Source organism: Macrotis lagotis, chromosome X (genome assembly GCF_037893015.1).
Source record: "Macrotis lagotis isolate mMagLag1 chromosome X, bilby.v1.9.chrom.fasta, whole genome shotgun sequence".
NCBI classification, from domain to species: domain Eukaryota; kingdom Metazoa; phylum Chordata; class Mammalia; order Peramelemorphia; family Peramelidae; genus Macrotis; species Macrotis lagotis.
The window spans coordinates 68,228,575-68,253,211 of NC_133666.1; the positions used below are offsets into that span (position 1 = coordinate 68,228,575).

Genomic DNA, 24,637 nt, shown 5'->3' on the forward strand with positions numbered 1-24,637 from the left:
CACTTAATAAATGTGTCAGAGGCTAGCACATTGCTTGTCACACTGGTGGCATTTAATAAATGTTTATAGACCTCAGATTACAAAGAAAATCAATTATATTGGAAAACAGAAGTCATTTTCCCCATCCAAGTTCAAGGATCCCCCTGAAATCTACTTATGGACCCTCTGGGGGGTCAGTCAACTCCAGATTAGGAAACCCTGGATCTAAGTTCCTTCTAGCTCAAACTCCTATGACTAAACAAGTAGAAAGCAAAAGCAAACATATTTTCTTCTCAAGATGCTCCAGAGAACAACATATAAACTCATTCATTTACAAAACATTTATTATGTCATCTCTCTAAGTATTGATTCATAAAATGTCCTGTAAACATCACTAGCCAGCAAGAAAACTAAATCAACTACAACTATCCCATTAAAACTGCTTGGAACTGGCTAAGAAAAAGAGTAATGCCTTGTAGATTAGAATAGGTACAAAAGAAAACAGCAGTAAATGACTATAGAAATCTATTGTTGACAAACCCAGAAACTTTTGGGGTAGCTTCTGGGATAAGAACTCACTATTCAACAAAAACCGTCATGAGTGGGGCAGCTAGGTGGCGCAGTGGATAGAGTGCCTGCCCTGGAGTCAGGAGGACCTGAGTTCAAATATGACCTCAGACACTTAATAATACCTAGCTGTGTGACCTTGGGCAAGTCACTTAATCCTATTGCCTTGCAAAAACAAAAAATAATAAAAGCAAATAAACTAAAAACTGTTGGGAAAACTGGAAAATAGTATGGTAAAAGTTAGACATAGACCCACATCTCACATGGGTACAGGATTTAGACATAAAGGGCAATAACATAGACCAATTAACAGATCAAAAAAATACTCTGTCAGATCTATGGAAAGGGGAGAAATTTATGAGCAAACAAGAAATAGTGTACATTATAAACACAAAATAGATGATTTTGACTATATTAAATTAAAAAGGTTTTGCATTAATAAAACCAATGCAGCCAAGATTAGAAGGAAAACAGAAATCTAGGAAGCAATTTTCACAGCTAGAGGTTCTGATAAAGGTCTCATTTCTAAACTATATAGAGAATTGAATCAAATTTATAAGGTTACAAGTCATTCTTCAGTTGAAAATGGTCAAAAGATATGAACAGGCAGTTTTTCAAATGAAGAAATTAAAGCTATATATTATCACATGAAAAAATGCTCCAGAGGCAGCTAGGTGGTGCAGTGGATAGAGCACCGGCCCTGCAGTCAGGAGTACCTGGGTTCAAATCTGGTCTCATACACTTAATAATTACCTAGCTGTGTGGCCTTGGGCAAGCCACTTAACCCCATTTGCCTTGCAAAAACCTAAAAAAAATGCTCCAAATTATTAGTGATTAGAGAAACGTAAATTTGATTTTTGGGGGTTTTTTTAGGTTTTTTCCAAAGTGTCTGAATCCAGATTTGAACTCAGGTACTCCTGACTCCAGGGCCAGTGTTCTATCCACTGCGCCACCTAGCTGCCTGAGAAATGTAAATTAAAACAGCTACAAGGTACCACCTACACTTATCAGATTGGCTAAAATGACTAAAATGGAAAATGATCCATGTTGGAGAGGTAGTGGGAGGATTGGGACATTAAGGCACTGGTAGTGGAGTTGTGAATGGATCCAACCATTCTGGAAAGCAATCTGGAACTATGCTCAAAGAGCAATAAAAGTGATCATACCCTTTAACCCAGCATACCATTACTAGGCCTATGTTGAGAAGAAATCATAAAAAAATGGGAAAAGTCCTACATGTTCCAAAATATTCATAGCAGTTCTTTTTGAAGAGGCAAAGAACTAGAAATTGAGGGGATGCCCATCAATTGGGGAATAGCTGAACAAGTAACGGTATATGAATGTTATGCAATGCTATTGTTCTAGAAAAAACCATGAATGGTCAGACTTTAGAGGAGCATGGAAAGAATTACACCAACTGATGCTGAGCAAAGGCAGCAGAATCAAGAGAACACTGTACACATTAACAACAACATTGTGAGTTGATCAGCTATGATGGTTGTAACTCCTCTCAGCAGTTCAGAGATTTAGGACAACCCAGGGAGACTTGTTATGGATAAAACCATCCACATTCAGAGAAAAAAACAAAATCAAAACAACCCACAGAATCTGAATGGATACTATTTAAAATGGATACTTTTTAAAAACTTCTCATAAGTTTTCCCATGTTTTTTTTTCTTTTTAATTTTAGTTAAGGCAATGGAGTTAAGTGATTTGCCCAAGGTCACACAGCTAGGCAATTATTGTCTGAGGCAGAATTGAACTTAGGTTCTCCTGACTCCAGGGCAGGTGTTCTATCCACTGCCCCACCTAGCTGCCCCTTATCCCATGGTTTTCTTTCTTTATCCTTAGTCTTAATTGTTCATACAAAAAATGAGTAATATGTAAATATGTTAAACACAGATAAACATATACAACTTCTACTAGATTACTCACCACTGAGGGGAAGGGAGTGAGAAGGGAGGATGGCAGAAAAATGTATAAATTATAAATATGCAAGTGTATGAATGTTGAAAAACTTTCATAACATGTAACTGGAAAAATAACATCAAATATCAATAAAAAAGAAAACTAATTCTAGAAGAAAGAAGAAAGATCCATCAAATTAAACAGCAGCGGTATAGCCCAAAGAAATGAAATCGACAATTGTCAACAATCTCTAGGCTTCATTTGAGCTATTCTGGTCACTCTCCTGATGTCCTCTTTAAGAATCAAGGACAAAATACAGTTTCATGACTTGCCACTTCTCTAGTTCTTAGTTTGTGGTGGTTTTTAAACTGAGAGAAACTGAGGATGAGCAGCAGTAGTGATGTGTACTCCAAGTCCAAATGGCTCTTACATTTTCAGAAATTCTACACTCTTGTTAATAAATATAGCCATGGCTCCTGTCCCAGGACCGTTCTTTGTGACTTTTCAAAGAACTTTCAAAGAACTAAGGATCACAGCATAAGGAGTTTTCAATATAATATTGTCTCCCTGAAATGACTGTGGTCCCATATCTATGGCACCTACTTACTACCTGCCAGGCACCTACTATACCAACTAAGCTCTTTTTTATTTATTTAAGGCAATGGGGTTTGAATGACTTTGCCCAAGGTCACACAGCTAGGCAATTATTAAGTGTCTGGGACCAGATTTGAACTCAGGTCCTCCTGACTTCAGGCCAGTGCTCTATCCACCGTGCCACCTAGTTGCCCCCAACTGAGTTCTTTACAATTAGGATCTCATTTGGTCCTCACAACAACCTCTACCCACTGTACCAACTGGCTTCTTTCATCAGGACTATCTCAAAGTGAATTGATTGAACTTTGTTCTGATGGGGTTAAAATAACATTGGGAACAAATTCTAGAGTAGTTGCAGAGTTGCTAGAAAATTTCCCTGGAATCATCATTTGGCACTGTTTAAATTGTTGATTGCAATTATCATTTGATGATACCACATCTGAAATAAAATTAAGGGGGGGGATTGTTATTATTGTTCAGCCATTTCATTCATGTCTGACTCTTCAAGACTCCATTTGGAGTTTTCTTATCAGAGACATGAGAGTGGTTTTCCATTTCCTTCTCCAGATCATTTTGTAGATGAGGAAACTGAGGCAAAGAAGGTAAAGTAACTTGCCTAGGGTCACACAGTAAGTGACTGAGGTCAAATATGAGCTCAGGAAGAGGAGTCTTCCTGACTCTAAACCTGGCATTCAATCCACTGAGCCACCTAGCTGCCCTAAAAATAAGTTAAAAGTTTTTCAAATATTTCTGGATAAAATGTATTTTCTTTATCACCAATCTAATGAAAATCAAACTGAGTCAGAAACTGTAGCTAAAGAATTTAAAAATGAATAAGATTAGATTGGCTGAGCACTGGGAGTGAGGTAGGCAGAAGATAGTTTTCCTACTGCTACTGCCATCGCCAATGTCCTGCATCTAAGACATATTTTCCTCCTTATTTTGTTTTGACAACTGCATTAATTAATACCAATTTCTTGTAAGACCTTGCTGTAATGATTGACATCCCTGAAGGATTTTCATGAATTTTAACTACATTGCATTCAAGATAACAAACAATCTGAAAATGCTTCAATGGCACTGGAAAGCATGAATCTCAAGTTGAAGATGTGATTAATTCAGCGAAGTTTAAAAACATTGTTTCATAAAAATAATCAATTTAAACATCTTCTGAGGAATACAGTACTTCAAAATATAATTCAACATATGAACTCACATCTTTTAATGGACAAAACTAATAATAAAAGAATTTTTAATTATTTGGACTAAGAATCTTCCACTTGGCTTTATGAGGCACTAACTTCACCATGGATATCTGATGAAAAAATTATATCACTTAAGTGAAATTTTGAAACACAAAATTGATTTCTAAAATGATCAGGATTTCAAAGATAATAATATAAATCAAATCATGTTCAAATCTCTGTAACCACACAAGAGGTCAACAAGATAATTAGTGCTATTCCAGGCAGCAGTGTGGATGCTGGGAGAGGTTTCAGTTTAATGAGTGTAATTTGTCTGAAAATGACAAATACTTTATCTGCAGTTCCCATAGGAGATTGAATGACAATCTATTCAGATGCACTGTCATTGTAAAAGCATGGCTGAAGCACAACTATAGGTTAGCTAGAGATTTAAGTGTTCAGCAAAAAGCAATAAAAACATTCAGTGACAATCAACTGGTTCCATGAAATTTCCAATATAGGGGACTGTGTATTTTAGAAATATTTATAAATTACCTGTGATATTTATTTAATTCCTTAAAAATTTCTCATAAGTTTATGTATGACTGTGATTATGAAACATTAACTAACACAACATTGAGCAGGCGCTAAACAAATATGCAAACTGGGTAAACCATCTCCAGAATCACCAGCAATTGACAGTACTTTAGAACTAATCTCTACAGAGGTTAGAACTGGAAAGGAGAAAAGGAGGCCTGGAAGTCTTGTCTTATCCCAAGCTCAGTTTAACATATTCTGACCGTGCTTTACATTTATTGTCTTCATTTGACCTTCCTAAGATCTCTGGGAGCCTAGTAGAACTGTTCCCCTCCTATCATGGGCCCTCCTTACCTGCAGGGCTTTGGTCAGATCACTTTGAGATGGTCTCTTGACCAAAGCTTCCAGTTCAAGGGGAGCTTCCATTTCATTACTGTGGCTGCTCCCTTCATTGACAATGACACCCCTCCACACTTTAGCAAAAGGTTTTATTATATTGTAAATGACTTTCTAGAATATAGGTACCTTGAAGTCATCTTTGTATCCCAAGGGGGCCTGCCTTGCACATGGGGCCAAGTGTCTGCAGAAAGGCAATGGGCCCAAAACTGAGCTGGCTGGTGCCAATGAAGAGGAGCCAGAAGAAGCTAGCTAAAGTTGGCTGAACAGATCTGGCTGAGGGAAGGGAGTGATCAGCAGAGCTCCAAGTAAGATTCCTGGGAGCCTAAGGTGTGTGCTTGAGAGGGCAATGGAGAAGAAGTCTGACCAAGCAGATATCTTACAGGGGAAGTCACAGAGTACTACAGTTCACTTGGAGAAAGCGAGGTTTGGGACTCAAGGAAACCATTACAATGATCTGTAGGCATGAACTTGGTTTAAGTTCCAGATTGTAGGCGAAAAAGATCATTTGGTCTCTCTACTACAGGAAAATGTGAAAAAAGGTGGGAAATGGGTCTCTCTGCTCTGACTTCTTAGAGAGGCTCAGTTTCCCCTGCTCCCCTCTGCTGCTGCCCCTAACTGTTCCACACCTAACTCCTAGTATGGAGCCTGCAGTTTTCCTCTTCATTGATTGGCCTCATTTGCTCATAAAACTCCTTCAAGATTTACCAGCTGGAGTAATGTGTCTCAGTGGGTGCCAGGATAGTAACAACTCTAATGAGTTATTTGAGAACTTAATTTTTGTCACTCAAATACTGACATTTTTAGCACACCAAGGGAACTCACCATGTAAAGGAATTCTAAAGTGAATTTTATAAAATTAAGAATCAAATCTAACTGATTGTTCTTATAAATCAGAATAGGCATATACTGGATTAGTTTAAGTGAGGTACAGCTGTAGTATGGGTGACAAATTTGCAAGGGGAAGACATGGTTTCATGATATGTGGACAAGGAAACAAGATTCAGGCCATGGTGCCATCATCTACTGATACTAATATACAAAAAGCAACATTCACTGAACTGACAATTTTTCTGACCTACACACATTTGGTGAACAGCTGCAGGAAAATAATAATATTTTTTTTTGCAAGGCAATGGGATTAAGGGACTTGCTGATGATCACACAGCTAGGCAATTATTAAGTCTCTGGGACAAGATTTGAACTCAGGTCCTCCTGACTCCAGAGCCAGTGCTCTATCCACTGTGCCACCTAGCCGCCCTACAGTGATCCTTTCTATAGGGCTCTAAGGTTTGCAAAATACTTCACAAACATTCTCTCACAAACAAATTAAGCTATCCATAAGTGATGGAATGCAGTAAGAAATAAAGGGACAGCTTCAGAGAAACCTGGGAAGACTTACATGTAAAATGAAATGAGCAGAACCAGGAGAACAATTTATACAAAGAAAATGATAATCTCAAGACATACAACTCTGAAAGACTTAGGAACTCTGATCGACACAATGAGCAACCATAAATCCCAAGGAATCATGATGGAACATGATACCTACCTGTAGAAAGAGAGTGATGAAGAGTACAAATTGAAGCTATCTCTTCTGCTGTGAATGACCTCCAACTCCCATATCATCTAGGGAAATTGGCCCCTCCTTTCAAGATCCAGTTCAATTTCTCCTCAGTAAAGCCTTCTCTGATCACCATACATGAAAGTTACCCTATTTCTCTAAATTACTCTGGCCTTTAGTATGTCAAGTGACAATTCTCATGTATTGCCTCATCCTTGTGGATACATTTATTTCATTAAATTTATTCCTTTCCATAAGAATCATAAAAGTCCTTTTCCTCAGACCTTACTTTCTTCATTTTACTGACATTTTCATTTTAATCTATTGACTCAGAGGATAATAATTCATTGTCATTAATGAGGTACTATTTTTCATTTATTTTTATGTCTATTATCTTAAAATGCCATAAACTCATGAGGACTCTGATGTTAGGGAAAGAAGACAGGCACCCTCAGTCTATGCTTCTTCAAACATCCTACAGAGGCCAGTATCAAAAAATGCACACTCCAAAACAGGCTAATTCTGTCTGGGTCCGTGACATGATGAGTTCTTACCTTCATGGTAACAGTGATGGTACTATTCACATTGGCTTTAAACAACCAGCCCTGTTTAATCATTCCACCCTTCTGTGAGCATAATGAAGCTGAGTCCTGAAACAGATAAAAATACCCATAAACTATTCATTAATTGCATTTTACTGAGTATCCTTGATACATCAAACCCTGTGTAAGGTAGCATCATATTTCACAATTTTGAATTTACATGAGAAGCTATAATTTGTGTCCTCAGATCAATGGGGACCACTGAGGACAAGGGTTCACCAACATCCCAATAATCAGTATTTCTAAATGTTGTAGTGATGCAAGGCCTCCAGTTTCAGATGCATGATCCTATCATTTTGAGAACACTGAAAGGAGAAACTTGGAAGCCATCTACTTCCTATTGTTGGCAACAAATGGACCAGTCCAAGGTATGGATGGCTCAGACATTCTTATGTCCAGAAAAAAGAAATAAATGAAATTCATGTCCTAGTCTGGGGAAGTCAGTACTATCAGTGAGGAAGTGCTGTGACTAGTGCACTGGGCCTGGAATCAGGAAGGTATGAGTTCAAGTACAATCTCAAACACTTATTGGCTCGATGATCCTGGGTAAATCATTTAAAATTCCTTCTGCCTCAGTATCTTCATCTAGTAAATGAGGACATATAATGATAACAAGAATAGTACCTACCTCCCAAGGCTGTAGTGAGGACAAAATAAGGCAATCTTTGTAAAGCAGTTAGTAAACTTGTTCCCTTCCCTCTTCCCCATTAGTTTTGCATCCTAACCAGAGATTTTTTTACTAACAGTGTTTTACACTTAGAAAAACTTGTTGCCTGGAAATCTAATCACTGAAAAGTCTTAATCAGAGTATGCTCTAGATTCTGGAGGATTCTAGGAGATGATGATGACAACTAAGTATAAATAGGGTGCCTTAAGGTTTTTTCAGTGCTTTAGATACATAATCAAATTTGCCAGATGCTTTCCTCTCCCCTACCATCCTCTAAGCATTAATGATCACTAAACCTGGGTTCTCCTCTCTCTCTCTCTGCTTTTTCTTCCCATCTGCTCCTATAGATTCAATTAGCAATTTTATGCTGAGGATTCTCAAATTCAGCCTCAATCTCTTGCTCTGTGACCAAATGGATGCTGAGTATCAGCAGGATCACTATCAGTATCGCAAATTCAATAGGTCTAAAACTGTTCTTTCCAACCTCTTCCAAACTTCACTATTTCTATTGAGGGCATCATCATTGTTCCCTTTACTCTTCAAGGTTCACAACTTTGGAAGCCTTCTGGGCTCTTTCTACTCCTTTACTAACTACCTCTACACCAGATCAGCTGCCAAATGTTGTCCACTTTACTCCTCCTCCAACATCTCTTTATCTGTCCTCTTCTCCTCAGTCCCATGTCCACTACTTCAGCTCCAACCTGCATCACCAATAACCAGTACTCTAATAGGTGCCTCATTTATCTCCTGAGTTCGAGTCTTCCCTTCTCAAAAACATCCTCCATGCAGCTGCCTCTTCATTCCCCAACTCACAAGTCTTCAATGCTTTAGTATTACTTCTAGGATAAACTCTCAGTTTCTCAGTATGCCATTGAAAGTGCTCAAGAACCTGCCTCCACCAGGGCTTTCCAAACACTTTAGAGGATCCCTTTCCTGCACTCTACAACCAGCTTTTGCCTCTTTGCAAGTTGTCCCCAAGACTACCCCACAAAAAGCCTTCTTCAAGGCTTGGTTCAGGTTTTTGCCTCAAACACTGATGAACACCCCCCTGCCATGACCATGTATCACCACACCAAGGAGTAGGGACAGAGAGGTGACAAACAGACAGATGGGGGAATAGAGAGACAGGTATGAACGGACAGGGCACACACAGATGGGGGACACAGACAGAAAGATAGGGGCACACAGACAGACAGGGGACACATGGACAGAAAGATAGGGACAGGGACAGAAAGATGGGGACACATGGATTGAAAGATGTGGACAGATGGATAGATGTGGACACACAGACGGATGGGAATACAGGGAGAAGAGTGTCTCATTCTTGTCTCAGTATCTTCAGTGCCTGCACATAGTAGGAGTTCAGTCACTCTGCTGAAGTGACTTCTGGGAGTTCACTTTGAAAGGTCCTTCCTTTCATTTTCTATGGTCAGACAGGAGGTCATTGCTCTGGCCTTGGCTCTTACCTCATCTTTTTCACAGTCCTCATCAATCTCAAATACATGACTGGGAATCTTTTCTGGTCTCAAAGATTTGCTGAAAAAAAGAAAAAAAGAAATCTTTGAAACCAAGCAGATAGAGCAAGCTTCCCGATGAAAGGCCTCTCTCTTTCCTCTTCCCTTCCTAGGCAGAACAATATGAATCTCAGAGGTGGGTGGCATAGTAACTTACAAGCCTGACATGTTTGGTCAACCTGTACTCAGCCAAGCTTGGAGGGGGACTAGCCCAGCCCTCCAAATCTGTCCCACCCCCAGCATGAGTACCAGCCCCTAGTGCTTTAAGCTTGGGGAAGAGAATGTGCAAACAGGGGAAGAGTTGGAAGAGGAGCAGTTTGGAAAAAGGACCTCTGCTTTAGCAGGCCCAGGCTGGAGGAGGGAAGGTGACAGTTCTGCTATGGAGTTAGAGGCTTGGCTGACCACAGGGAGGAACTGCGCCACTGCCCCAAAGCCTCAGTTACCTCTTGCCCTAGTTTCAACTATAAAAAAGAAAGAAATAGCCTTACTCATCCCTGTCTTCAATTCTTCCCTTCTAGCAAGTCAAAGGATCACAGATTAAGAACTGGAAAGGATCTCAGGGATCATCCAGTTCAATCCTTGCTTTCACAGAACAGGAAACTGAGGCCTACTGTGGCTAAGTGCCCTGCAAGCTATACTGTAGAATAGTCAGTGTGTTAGTGTTGGAGTCAGTAAGTCTAGAATTCAGATCCAACCTGAGAAAATCACTTAACTTTGGCTTGCCTCAGTTTCCTCACCAGTAAAATGGGATGAATAATAGCACTCACTTTTCAGGGCTGTTGTGAGAATGAAGTGACATTTATATATATATATGTATGTATGTATATATATATATATATATATATATATATATATATATGTATATGTATGTATCTCACTGTCTAAATGGTCCTTATTCTCATTATTTGTGTCCAAAGTAGGAATTAGGCTCCAATGCTCTGGCTCCCAAACCACTGGTCCTTCTGCCATCTGGCTAGGGAAGGCTCTTTAGAAAATGGTCCCATGGCTCAGCAGTCAAAGGATCAGAATTAAAACCCAGGTCTCTTTAAATGTCTGGAACCTAATGCTCATTCCACTCCCCCACAAACAGCCCTTCCCACAATCAATACAAAGCCAAGGAGCAAAGACAACTGGATGAGTAAAAAGGGCAACAGACCAGGAGGATTCAGAAAACCTGGGTTCGATTTCCTACTTTATTGTTTCCTCACTGTGCAACCTTAGGTAAGTCACTTAACATTTCTGAGTGTCAGCACCCTCATTTTGCCTGCTCTACGTCGATGATGATAGCTGTGAAGAAACTGGGGCGGGGGGAGGGAGATGTACAACTCAAAACTGAATAGTGCTCTATCAGCAAAAGGGGTGAGGAGGAGGCAAAGGATTCTCCAGGGATCAGAAAGAAGTTCAACTAGAAGGCAATCCAAAGACACCAGGAGATATGTCTTAGCTGAAAATGGAACCAAGGAAAGTCCTTAGGAGGAAAAACAAAATGTGGAGAGATGGAGGAATTTCTTCAAAGACCAAAGGAGACTGATAAAAATATTATGGTTCTTGTAGCAATCCTAAGGAAGAAGGACTGGAATTCCATTCAGTACAACAGATGCAATGGGTTGCTTTCTTTAAATATAAGGTATTATTCTTCCTTTGAAGATATTTTGACCTTTTGCAACCACAAAAAATGGATAAAATTTCCAAATATTAGGATAAGCTTCTTCTTGTTTTGTAATATTTGACCCAAAAATCATATCACTCAATACATAATTACAGGTTGTATTGTAGGTTATGGAGCAATGAAAGCAGAACCGCGTGTCAACTGAACCAAGGGCCAGTTCCTCTGAATCTCTGAGCCTCCATTTCCCCACCTCTAAGATGGAGATGATGCTTACAAGTGCCATTTCATAGGCTCATTGGGAGAAAGAGTTTGCTATAAATCATAAAGATTTAGGCAAAACGTGAGCCTTTTCTTTTTATAAGAAGGCACAGTGATATCAGTCAAATTGTCAGCTTTTCTATGGGACCAGAAGTTTCTAAAAGACCTGAAACGATCAGGTAAAAAAAGAGTCATAAAAAAAGAGTCATTCTGAGGTGAAATTGCCATCCACTGTCCTCTAAAAGTGGGGTATCAGCAATGATTGAACCGAGGGGTTCTTCTGAAAACCCTCCACAGTGAAAAAGTGAGATAACAACCTCACAGTAGGTACTCCAAAATTCCATTTCGTGTGGATGTTGACCCAAAAGGGAAAGAAGCAAAAATGATATGGAAAGATGAAAAAGAGAAGGGCGAGTGACCACGTGGAAGCAGCAGCAGCAAGTAGTAGTTATCTCAGAGTGTGGATGGGCCATGAGCTAGGGCATCTTGAGCAGACTTCACCACTGTCTCCCACACCCCTCTCTGCCTCCCTTGAGGCAGGACATCATCTTTGATGGTGGTGACATGGAGAGCTTATGGGTTTTAGAACTGTTGTCTTAATGGTCTTTATAGTATTATTATCTACAAGTATAACTGTGGTTAATACAAAGGGGCCTCAGTTAAAAAATAATCATGTCAAAAACTTCCACTTTAGGATGAATTATTTCTGCTTATTGTTCAACTTACCAGGGCAACATTCGAAAATCGCCAGAGAAATCCTCATACTTGTAGTTCACCACGTGCCAATCTGAGCTGTACGTCTTAATACACTGAAAGAAGACTGAAATCGTTAGTTGGGGGCTTGGAGAAATAAACCCAAATAGTTATTTTTAAAAATTCTCCAGGTGTTTGATTTTAAACAATTCTCACTGATTTTTTTCTGTTGCCTCTATTTCTCAATGTAGCCGCCGTCCCCTTTTGTTATCAGTCATCTTTGATAATAAAGAATTTTTTTAGAAGAGGAAAAATTAGTAAAAGGGAAAGGAAGAGCTTGGCAAAAGGCCTTTACAAAATGTGATTTGCAAAGAGCTCTGAGCCTTTCCCTGCTGGGGCCTGGGAGCTGAGGCACCTCCACTCAGTGCCCACCCAGACTTAGCAGCTCCAGGAGGCCAAGCAGGAACTTGGGAGGTGAGCAAGCCACTTCAACTGCAGCCTGGAAGTGCCACTGTTTAGGTCACTGAAATTATTACAACTACATTTCTGCTTCATGCAGAATCCAAAGAACATGTATCCCTGGTCTGGCTGGGTAGAAGATTGGCCAGCCTATTTCTTACTTAGAAAAAAATCCCAACAACCAGAAAAGAAAAGTTAAAGGCATTCAATGTATCAGCAGGAGCTAGAAAACCATGTGGTCCCTACCTCTTTGACAAAGAGACTCTGAGCCTTCTTTTCAGCATCTTCTGGAACCGTGGACTCAACTGTTCTTCTCTGCCGAGCTATCACCGACACCTGAGAGGGAGAAATAAGTCTTACTGACCCTGGCTCAGTCAAGGCCCTGGGGTTTGAATCAACATCAGAGGATCAGATTCAGGGCTTCCATACTTACAGACAAGTCCTCCATGGGGAACATGAGCAGGTCTCGGAGAGGGTCACTGTAAATCTGGGCCTTCCTTTGGGCAACAACATTCTCATAGTCCAGGGGCTCAACAACTTTGGCTTTCTCCTTTGTAGGAAAAATAAAGGGAATTCATACTATGAGTTCACACTGATAATAGCAGGATAACCACATTTAAAATAAGAGAAATTTATCATTAAGTTTCTCCATTTCCTCAAAATAGTATCATAAGTGAAGGAATCATTCTTTTTCCAAAAATACTTCCCAGAAAAACTTTCATAAAAGGGTTAAGTGCCCCCCCCAAAAAAAAGTCTTTTCTTGCTTAAAATAAAGCCATATGTCCTCTTTCTTATCTGTGAAGCCTTCAGGCCTGGGTTCTATTTGACACAGACCCCAAAATGACAGATTTGGAAGTCCATTAGTTGACAATTATCCAACAGGATGTCTAGGGCTCCACCCAAGTCTCATGCTAAGAACATTCAGAAACTTCATTTCTAAACTCCAAGAAAAAGATTTGGAGCAAATACCTAAGAATCTCTCACTTTGAGCTTGTCATTTATCCTTTTCTCACCTTTCAATTCATTTTAGTCCTCTGGGCTCAATCAGAGTTAAACTGAGTTATGTTGTTCCAAATTGTGGCAGATACAAATGATAATTAAAATAATAACAGATTTTTAAATGCACTGAGGAGACTTCTTTCTACTTTAAAAAACCTCATAAACATCCCCTGATGCTGCACTAAAACTCAAATACAGCCCATTGCAGGCAGAATGGTCTGATGGGTACAAAAAGGAGCTTTACAGTCAGGAATTCTTGTGATCTTTAAGTTTAATCTCTGGCACATACTAGCTGGGTGACCATGTTTACAGTTTCAGGAAGATTCAAGGTTCCAAAGGATGCTATCAGGAAAGGAGGTCATTAATGCTGGGAGAAAATTTGAAGGGTACATGATTAGGGCAGGACTCCTAGTGTCAGAGAAGGAAGGAGGACATGGGTTCAAGATCCATCCCTGGAGATCTGGATCAACTGGCCCTAAGGCAAGGCTTGGCTTGGGAGGTGGAGGAAACTGCTGAGACTCCAGCCCTGGGTTGGCATGGCTGAGAGGTGAAGCAAGAAGAAATAGAATACAGCATAAGATAGGAGCAGGTAGAGCAAGAATGACATGAGGCAACTTTGGGGGATGAAGTGAACCACCTAACAGGGAAAGCAGATGAGCTTTTATACTATCTTTCCCTGCGTCAATTGGGACCAAGTACTGGGGTCAGGGAGCAGAGGTGTATGGGGTTCTGAGGTGAGAGTGGAGCCTCCTCCTATTGGGTGAATTCTGGGTAACTGGCAGCTAGTATATTCCAAAGCCCTGCTGCCAGGGCCAGCTGTAGGCAAAGGGTCATTCAGGAAATTCTCTTGGTCTGGATTGGACTCCAGAGATTTGCCAAAATCCTTACACTTTGGACTGGTCATCTCTCAGGTGCAGGTAGCTACTTAAGACTACAGGTACTGAGAAACTATCCATCTACACTGGGAGAGGGCCTCCCTTCCACTGATTAAATGAAAGGTATAGACATCCAACCCACCTCCCCCAAAAGCTCAAATGAATCATTCCTTTACACAAAAATTCTAAGTAGTCCACAATCAGCCAATGGACTTCATTCATTCACTCATTCAGTTGTAGGGGAAGGGGGAAAAATGAGACACCACTGTTCCCAGAACACTGAGGCTAGGATCAGAAAGATGAGAGTTCAAAACCAACTTTGGACTTTGACCCTGTATAAATTACTACTGTCTGCCTCATTTTCCTCAGCTGTCACTCTGAGATAATAAAGCTTAAAAGCAACCAAGTGGTGCATAGTGCACAGAGCCATGGACAGGTAAGCAAGGAAGAGCCGAGGTCAAGCCAGCCTTGGACACTTCCTAGCTGTGAGATCACTGGCAAGATCCAAACCCCTGTTTACCTTAGTTTCCTCACCTGTAAAATGAGGACAATAACAGCACCTACCTTGCAGGCTTTTTATCAGACTCAAACAAGAAAACATTTGTAAAGTGCTTAGAACATAGTAGGTATTCTAGAAAGACTTTTTCCTTTCTTTCTAGTCATTGTTGAATTCAGTTTGTTTGATTTCAATCCCACCAAACCATTCCAAGTCTCTACAATATGTGGGCTATTGTGTTTGGGGCTGGGGATACAAAGATAGAAAACCAACCCACATGGTCCTTGTACTCGCATAGCTTCCATTTCTACAGATGGGATGAAACCTGGGCACAGGAAAATAAACACAGAGGAGAAAACAAAGAGGGCATGAGAGAAATCAGACAGGCCCCATAGTCTAGGAAACTTGAGGCAGGAGAGAGATGGCCAAATGGGAGGCTCAGGAAAGGCTTCCCTCCAAAGAAGGCTTCTGCCCTCTAGGATCTGCAGGAGAAAGGAAGAGAAAAACCCCAGAAACACTCTCCTTTCCATCCTTCTCCAACCTGAACCCAGAAGACAAGAGCTCTGGACTGTTTGGGGAAAGCAGGGAAAGTTTCATGGCTGAGGTGGCATTTGGGGGGAAAGCTAGGGAAGATTCTGACAGGAAGAGCCAAGCCCTATCTTTGGGGTCTCTCAAAAAGAAAGAACTCAAAGAAAAAAAACCATTCTAACCAGTTTTAGTTAATGCTTGTTGAACCAGAGGGAGTTAGTTTAAAAGGTGGCCCAGTGAATCCCAGTTTCAGTTGTCAACATCTATATTCTCCAAAGACAGCAAGCTTATTAACAGTAATTTATCCAAACAAGAGACAAATCAGTAGAATTACACACACACACACACACACACACACACACACACACACACACACACACAACTCTCCCACAAACTACCACCTCAAAAAGTGGTCATGGTACAATCGAAGACTCAGAGACCCTCAATTCAAATATTAGCTGGGTCACTTACAAGGCAGGTCAGCTAATTTGACCTGTTTGAGCCTCAGTTCCTCAGACATAAAAGGGGAGTCAAATGGAACAGATGAACTCTCTGAGGTTGCTCCTAGCTCTACATCAATGAGTCTGTGATGCCAGTCCTACTTCCTCCCAACATATTTTCAGAGAATAGAACTAGGGGAAAGAGAACCGTCAATGAAATGAAAATGGTTTCTACCAATTCCAACCTTTAGGAGCCTAGCTTTCATGATGGCTACCATATTCCTGGGGACAGCTAGGTGGCACAACGGATTGAGTACAAGCTCTGAAGTTAGAAAGATTCATCTCCAACAATCATCTCAGTATGATTCCTCTTCTATAAAATGGGGATCATCTTGTACCTGCCTCCCAAGGTTGTAACAAAGATAATAACCGCAAAGCACTTAGTACAGTGTGCCTGGCACAAAGCCTATATTAGGACTTAAATATTAGCTGCTATTATTATTATTATTATTATTATTATTATTATAATATAAGGGCAGCCAGGGGATTCAGTGCATAGAGAAAGAGTACTGGGCCTAGTGTCAGAGAGAGTACTCTTCCTGAGTTCAAATCCAGTCTTTGACACTCACTAGCTGTGTGACCCTGGACAAGTCACTTCACCCTGTTTGCCTCTGTTTCCTCATCTGCAAAATAAGTTGAAAAAGGCAATGGCAAATCACTCCAGTAGCTCTGCCAAGAAAACCCCAAAAAGCAAAGAGTCAATCATTACTGAAAACAACTAAACACCAATAAATTAATATTATCATTATTAATATTATTTTACTGAAGTTATTTTTTTCTCTTTTATAAAATAGCTTCTTGAATAGGAGAGAATGGAGACATATATTCAGATATTAAGGTAATGTCAATAATTTTTAAAAACAGGTGAGAAATCTAGCTCCAAATACCAATGGGCATCCTACTGCAGCAGAGGACATTCAAAAGGGAGCTCCCTGAGAGAAAGCATAGTCTTTTGCCCTTTTTTTGTATACACAGTGCCAGTCATATAATCGGTGCTTAACAGATGCCTATTGATTGACTGCCTAAGGATCAACTCCCAAAGACTTCCCACCATCAGCTTTAATTAACTCTAGAAAACAACAGCAAGCCCACCCAAACTAAGTTTTCTTTTCTCAGAGTTACCCTTCACGTCACCACTACTTTAAAATACATTGCGGATCCATCTAGAAGTGACAACTACATCTAGTTCTAAGAAGTGAGGAATATTATATGAAACAACTACAATAAATTCAGGTTGTCCTGGCCAGTAAGAGAAATCAAGGTTTAAAATATCATTTAAAAGATCTGACTAAAATCAAATATACCCTGTTATAAATACATTTCTCCACACAGAACAACAACTCAATCCTCTTCTACTTCACAAGGGTTAATTTGTGACAGGAAAAACTGGGATGTTGGCTCTTGAAAGTTACCTTGAAGCCAGAAATGCATGGGTTCCCTTTACAAGAGCCCAGGCCAGAGGAAGGGCTAGACTCTAGAGTTGAACAGTTTCATTTCCACCCTTGTCTCCATGAGAACATGTGGAAAAAAATAGCTTGAATGGAAGGGAAATGGAAGATTTATTGCCTTACATAACCAAACAGCTACAGGAATCAGTACCAAAAAGATACAGTCCTTGTATTTCACTTTTAACCAAAGCCAAGAAGAGCACTAGCCCTTTATAATTTCCATTATAGAGCGGGATCTCTAACTTAACTGATATTCAGTGTCCACCAAGTCACACACCTTTTTGAGAAGCCCATTAACATAGTATATTAAAATATTTTGAAAACCCACAGGTTACTATTACTGATGTCAACTATCAAGATGAGAACCTTTATTCTTCTCATCTCTTTCAGTGGAGGTCAGTTAGAAGAGGTGCAAGGACAAATTACTATTCTATTATTTTCTTATATTTAATTAAATGCATTCTAATGTAGGTAGATAAGATAGAACCTTTTTATAACTGAATAAGAATACTGAAATGTAAGCTCATCATCTGTAGACTCACTGAAAGCATCATCTGGACAGATACAGTAGAAGAAAGGATAAGAAGGACAGCATCCCATCCCCATGTGGTTTTACTTTCTTCCACTAATGTCTCTATATTTTAAAATTTTTCAGGCCACATACTTTGGAGATTGAGTATTTAGTGTGGCAACATCTATAAATACATTATTATTATTATTACGTTTTTATGGATCCATGTTATGTCTATTTGGCTGTGGATAACAGTTCTTTTAAAAACCCGTTCTAATAGTTAATTGAATTCTCAAAGATACATGAGATTTGCAGAACAGGAATTTGCCTTCTGTCAGTATATGATTTATAATGATCTTCTGGACTATAATTCTAGCCACCTCATTATATCTTCCTTCTTATCCAAGCAGCTGATGAATTTTTGCAACCTGCAGTGATAAGCTATATTGTTACTATCATTTCATGGCATAAAATTTGCTGATCAATAATTCTAGGGTTCTTAAAATGAACCTTTCTATAATTTCCAGTGGGAAGGACCTGATCCCAAATTACAATCACCAACTTCACTTCAGATAACAGATCCACATAACACAACCATTTGTTCAACACTTCCTTATCAAGATATCGTTGATTCATGTGGATGTTTGCCCATAAAGCATCTTTTGATTCCATTCTTGGATATTAGCCATTTAGTGGGTTGTATCTGCATTCAAGGAATGCTATACCATATACCTGTTGTCAGCCTTTATGGCTTCTTTGAGAAAAGAAATCTGTCTTTTTCAAAAGTATTTCTGTATACTTTTAACCTGTTTATTCTGTGCCTTGTGAACATTGATCAATTTTCTCCCTCCTTTCTGAAGAGGCAATATCAATTTTGCTATAGCTGCCATGGAGTGAAGAGCCCTGGGTTTCCTTAACATTTTACAGATAACTGTTTAGACACCTTCAAGAGCGAAAGTCATCCATTTCACACTGCCAAAAGTATACAATAAACTGATATTATAGAAGCATTATAATCACTCTATGTTCTTCCTGTTAAGATATGACTTCAATTTGCTCTCTTAAGATGACACAGTCTCAGTTTTCTTTATGCTGATCTTAATTTGTATACCTTGCCTGGAGAATACAAAGTTATCTGTAAATATTGCCTTCATCCACTGATTCAAATTAACCTCTGGATTTGACCTCAGAATCTTTCATCTCTTCTAATCCCTAGTGTATGTTAATCATTTTATATCACTGAGCTAAAATTTCATTTTTATATCATTGGTGAACATTTTCATTAGACTAAAGCTGTTGAATGTGATTTTCTTTTTTTAAAAGATTTTATTTATTTTGAGTTTCACAATACCCCCCCCTTAATCTTACTTCCCCACAGAAGGCAATTTTCCAGTCTTTACATTGTTTCCATGGTATACATTGATCCAAATTGAGTGTGACAAGAGAGAAATCATATCCTTATGGAAGAAACATAAAGTATAAGACATAGTAAGATCGGACAATACGGTATCAGGTTTTTTCGCTAAATTAAAGGTAATAGTCCTTGGTCTTTGTTCAAGCTCAACAATCCTTTCTCTGGATACACTTGGCATTCCCCATTGCAGAGAACCCCAAATTGTCCCTGCATGTTGCACCGATGAAATGAGCAAGTCCATCAAGGTTGATCATTACCCCCATGTTGCTGTTTGGAGGTACAGTGTTTTTCTGGTTCTGCTCATCTCACTCAGCATCAGTTCATACAAATCCCTCCAAGCTTCCCTGAATTCCTGTCCCTCCTGGTTTCTAATAGAACAATAGTGTTTCATGACATACATAGACCACAGTTTGCTAAGCCATTCTCCAACTGAAGGACATTTACTTGATTTCCAATTGAATGTGCTTTTCAATGGAGCCAGTTAACTTGCTGTCATCCAGCTATATCGCTCTTTGAACTGACAGACTAAATTTTGTCCAGGAATGAAGATAATGGGTTTAATACTAGTAGAACCATAGCAGGCTTAAAAGTCTCTCTGGAACATGCCATTCTTGACAATGGCATGTCAACAAAGAAAGTCATCCAAGAAGACATGAAATACTTTTGCATTCTCACCACACTCAGATCTATTTTATCCATTTGCAATACCTCACTAAGCCATAAGATCAGAACAAAGAGGTATGTTTCAGGGCCCTTGTCTCAATGAACCAACAGTAACTTATTTTTTACATCCCTGGAACTTTTTGACAAACCCTTTTAGCTCCTCATCCAACATATTATTTTCTTCGAAGTGTCTATAGATTTCTTGAGCATTACAAGCTGTGTATGCTTCTTATTAGGCAATTAGCCAATGTTTTTAGAGGAGTTATTGAGGTTCTCATATTTTGGAATAAACATGCAATGCCTTCTGATTTAAAAATAAAATAATGGAATCAGGCTTTCATCAGAGAGGAAGTTTGTAAAGTGCTTCGTGAACACACACTGTGAAGCTCTGAGTCAATAATTATGGATTTTATCCAGACCTGCTACTCTCCAATTTCACTCATTTCCTTTTATGTCACTACTCTCTCATTCATTATATTGATGGCACAAAGGCTGCTTCACATCTGATCCAATTTTCCTTGTCACTCTATGGGACTCCTTTCCATCACAGAGACAACCAGAAATGTTTTCTATCCTCCTTTCTTGGAAGTTATTTCTCCACTCATTTCTTTATTGTCTTTAGTCCATTGTATTACCTTACCTTTACTGGCTTTCACTTTCACTTGATGACTAAGGGAACTAAGAATTCCTGATTCCAGATTCCATTCTACAGGTTCCTTTTTTAGCAAAGCAATTTATTTGTTTTCTACCGACCACTGTTGTTAGACATTCACGTAGTCTTCCGAAGTCTTTCCACAGGCTTCAATAATTTTCTCAAGCTGCCTCTGCAATGGTAGTGTTACTGTAAATGCCAATCCTTAGAATTTTTCCTAGTAAAACAGTGCATACCCTTTGATCCAGCCATACCACTGCTAAATCTGCATCCCAAAGGGATTTAAAAAAGGGAAAAGAACCTATTTGTACAAAAATATTTATAGAATTGGAAATTGAGGGAATGCCATCAATTGGGGAATGGCCAAACTAGTTGTGATTCATGAATGTGATTAAGTACTATTGTGCTATAAGAAATGACAAGCAGGATAGTTTTAGAAAAACCTTCAAACACTTACAAGTAATGCAAAGTGAAGTGAGCAGAGCAGTAAAGTATTATATCCAGTAACAGCAACACTGTATGATGAACAATTTTTTCTTTTTTTTTGTATTTTTTTATTCTCATTTTGTACAAATAATTTTTTTACATTAATAAAATATTCTTGTTTAAGAGTAAACGAAATACCCCCTCCCCCCATAAATATAGGCTTGCTTGAGCGATAAAGTAAAGGGGAGAGAAAAAAATTAAAATTAAAAAAAATAATAGTAATAATTGTAGGTGTGGTGAGGTGGCGCAATGGACGAAGCACCAGCCCTGGAGCCATGAGCACCCGAGCCCACATCCAGCCCTGTAGACCCAACAATCACCTAGTCATGTGACATGAAAGCCACCCAATCCCTGCTGCTCTGCAAAAAACAAAATGAAGAAAAAAAAGACCCAAAATAAAATAAAATAGTAATAATAGTAGGGGTGGCTGGGTGGCGGACAGAGCATTGGCCCTTGAGCCTGGAGCACTCAGGTCCAAATCCAGCCTCAGACAACCAACGATCACCCTGCCATGCGTCTCCAGGCAGGCCACCCAGCTCCATTTGCCCTGCACCCTCTCCCAAATAATAATAATAATAATAAAAAAATGTTCTTCAGTCTTTGTTCCAACATCAACAACTCTGTCATGGGTGGATTGCATTCTTTATGGTAAGTCCATCGCACTTCATTTTCATGTTTTTCCTGCATCTATCTCCTTTCTTTTCCAAGGTTTTCCTTCTAACTCCCTCATTTGATTTTCAAAGTCTTTTTTGAGCTCTGTCATACCCTGAGCCCAATTTTTGTTTTTCTTGGAGTCTTTAGATGCAGGAGCTTGTGCTTCCTCATCTTCAGACTGAGTATTTTGATCCTTGGGCTCATATGCAAAATATTTCTCAATGGTCTTCCTCTTATTTCTCTGCTTGCTCGTTTTCCCAGCCTGGGCTTGGTTTTGGGGTGCTTCCTGAGCTTTTGGGACACTCCCACAAGGGTCTCAGTGTGTGAGGCTCTGTCCTCCCTCCCTCCATATTTTTCCAACATTGCCATTGCTGATCGCAACTCCCTTCTTTCTTATTTCTTCACTACCATATACTATATTTTCTCTCTCCTTTCACTCTGACTCTGCTGTAGGGTAGCTGAGTGGCAAAGCAGACAGATCCCTGGTTCTGGGGCCAAGAGGCCCTGAGCCCCCATACCACCCCTTAGGCTTAGCATCCACCTGGCCCTATAGTCCTGGACAGGTCTTCCAATCCCAGTCCTTTGCAAGAAGTAGAAAAGAAAATGTGTTATATCTGACCACTCTCCCCCCATTGTCCATCCTCTCTTCCTTTATTCACATCCCCACCCCTTCCCCCTGCTCCCCCCCTTCTTACTCCAGATGTCTATACCCCATTGAGTATATATGCTGTTTCCTCTCCTAGTCACCTCTGATGAGAGCAAAGGTTCCCTCATTCCCTCTTGCCTCCCCCCCTTCCATATCATGGCAATAGCTCATTGTAATAAAGAAAAATCTTATTCTATGAAATACCTTGGCCTATTCCTCCTTTCCTTTTTCTTTCTGTCCATCACATTTCCCTTTTTTTCTATTGACTCCATTTTTACACCATATTTTATCTTCGAATTCAGCTTTCTCCTGTGCTTCAACTACAAAAGCTCCCTCTACCTGCTCTATTAACTGAGAAGGTTCATATGAGTATTATCAGTGTCATTTTTCTATGCATGAATACATGCAATTCATCATCATTAAGTCCCTCATATTTTCCCCTTCTCCTCCACTCGCTATGCTTCACCTGAGTCCCGCATCCGAAGATCAAACCTTCTGTTCAGCTCTGACCATTCCAACAGGAACATTTGAAATTCCCCTGGTTCATTGAAAGTCCATCTTTTTCCCCTGGAAGAGGACATTCAACCTTGCTGGGTAGTTCATTCTTGGCTGCATTCTAAGCTCTTTTGCCTTCCGATATATATTATATTCCAAGCCCTCCGAGCTTCCAATGTAGTTGCTGCTAAGTCCTGTGTGATCCTGACTGCAGCTCCGCGATATTTGAACTGTGTCCTTCTGGCTGCTTGTAATATTTTCTCTTTGACTTTGGAGTTCTGGTACTTGGCTATAATATTCCTAGGGGTTGGTTTTTTGGGATCTCTTTCTCGGGGGGATCGGTGGATTCTCTCCATTTCTATTTTGCCCTCTGCTTCTAGAATATCAGGGCAATTTTCCTGTAGTAATTCTTTGAAAACGATGTCAAGGCTCTTTTCCTGATCATGACTTTCAGGTATTCCAATAATTTTTAAATTATCTTTCCTAAGTCTGTTTTCCATATCAGTTGTTTTTTCAATGAGATATTTCACATTTTCTTCTAATTTTTTATTTTTTTGGTTTTGAAGTATTGATTCCTGATTTCTGGTAAATTAATCAATATCCCTGAATTCTATTCTTTGTCTGAAGGATTTGTTCTCCTCAGAGAGTTTTCTTATCTCTTTTTTCCATCTGGCCAATTATGCTTTTTAAAGCATTCTTCTCCTCCATAACTTTTTGAACTGTTTTATCCATTTGACCTAAGCTGGTTTTTAGCATGCTATTTTCTTCAGCATTTTTTTGGATTTCCTTGACTAAGCTGCTGACTTCATTTTCATGTTTTTCCTGCATCTATCTCCTTTCTTTTCCAAGGTTTTCCTTCTAACTCCCTCATTTGATTTTCAAAGTCTTTTTTGAGCTCTGTCATACCCTGAGCCCAATTTTTGTTTTTCTTGGAGTCTTTAGATGCAGGAGCTTGTGCTTCCTCATCTTCAGACTGAGTATTTTGATCCTTGGGCTCATATGCAAAATATTTCTCAATGGTCTTCCTCTTATTTCTCTGCTTGCTCGTTTTCCCAGCCTGGGCCTGGTTTTGGGGTGCTTCCTGAGCTTTTGGGACACTCCCACAAGGGTCTCAGTGTGTGAGGCTCTGTCCTCCCTCCTGGTCTGTGAATGACCATATGTGCCCCCCTGTGCCACAGGGCTGAGGTGGGGGGGGGCCTGCTGTTCTATGGGGGGGGGGGCTAGACTGGGATCAGGATCTGAATGTGGTCAGAGCCCCAGAGTCCTGTTCCAGGGGCAGAGCTCCACAGTCTCTCTCTTCACTCCCCTCCCTCAGCTCAATGGGCTCATGCCCTGGGGGCTGCTGCTTATGGGCTGCCTGCTTCTGTTTCCTGGATCTGGGCTGAGGTGGCCACTCTGCTTGTTGTGTGCCCTGAGGGCTGGGCTCCATGTGCTCCCTCTGGCAGAGGTCCCCCGCTGTTCCCCCACTTTGTGCCCGGTGCTCCCTGGGGTGCAGCTCAGGAGACTTCCTCACTGCTGTGAGCCGCGGCTCCCAGCGCCCTGGGGCTGCCTCCAGGAGGCTGAAGTTCTTTCACTCTGGTGGGCCGCCCCTCCAACCCAGGGAGCAGAGCCTTTCTGCTCTTTTCCAGGTTACCTTGAGTAGCAGAACTGCCTCATAGGGTCACAAAGTTTCTTTTAGATGGATACTCAGGGCTGGTATTCCCCCACCACACACACATACACACACACACACACACACA

The 24,637-nt window shown here is 40.1% G+C and overlaps 1 protein-coding gene across 2 annotated transcripts in view; it reads right to left on the reverse strand.

The window, feature by feature from the left end:
• Positions 1 to 24,637, reverse strand: part of DOCK11 (dedicator of cytokinesis 11) — a 195,625-nt gene that overhangs the window by 130,632 nt on the left and 40,356 nt on the right. For both annotated transcript variants that reach the window (XM_074201251.1, XM_074201250.1), the window contains exons 2-6: positions 12,965 to 13,081; positions 12,778 to 12,867; positions 12,106 to 12,188; positions 9,465 to 9,534; positions 7,284 to 7,379 (exon numbers count right to left, since the gene is read on the reverse strand). In XM_074201251.1, coding sequence (XP_074057352.1) covers positions 7,284 to 7,379; positions 9,465 to 9,534; positions 12,106 to 12,188; positions 12,778 to 12,867; positions 12,965 to 13,081 — 456 coding nt within the window. The remainder of the gene's footprint in view (positions 1 to 7,283; positions 7,380 to 9,464; positions 9,535 to 12,105; positions 12,189 to 12,777; positions 12,868 to 12,964; positions 13,082 to 24,637) is intronic.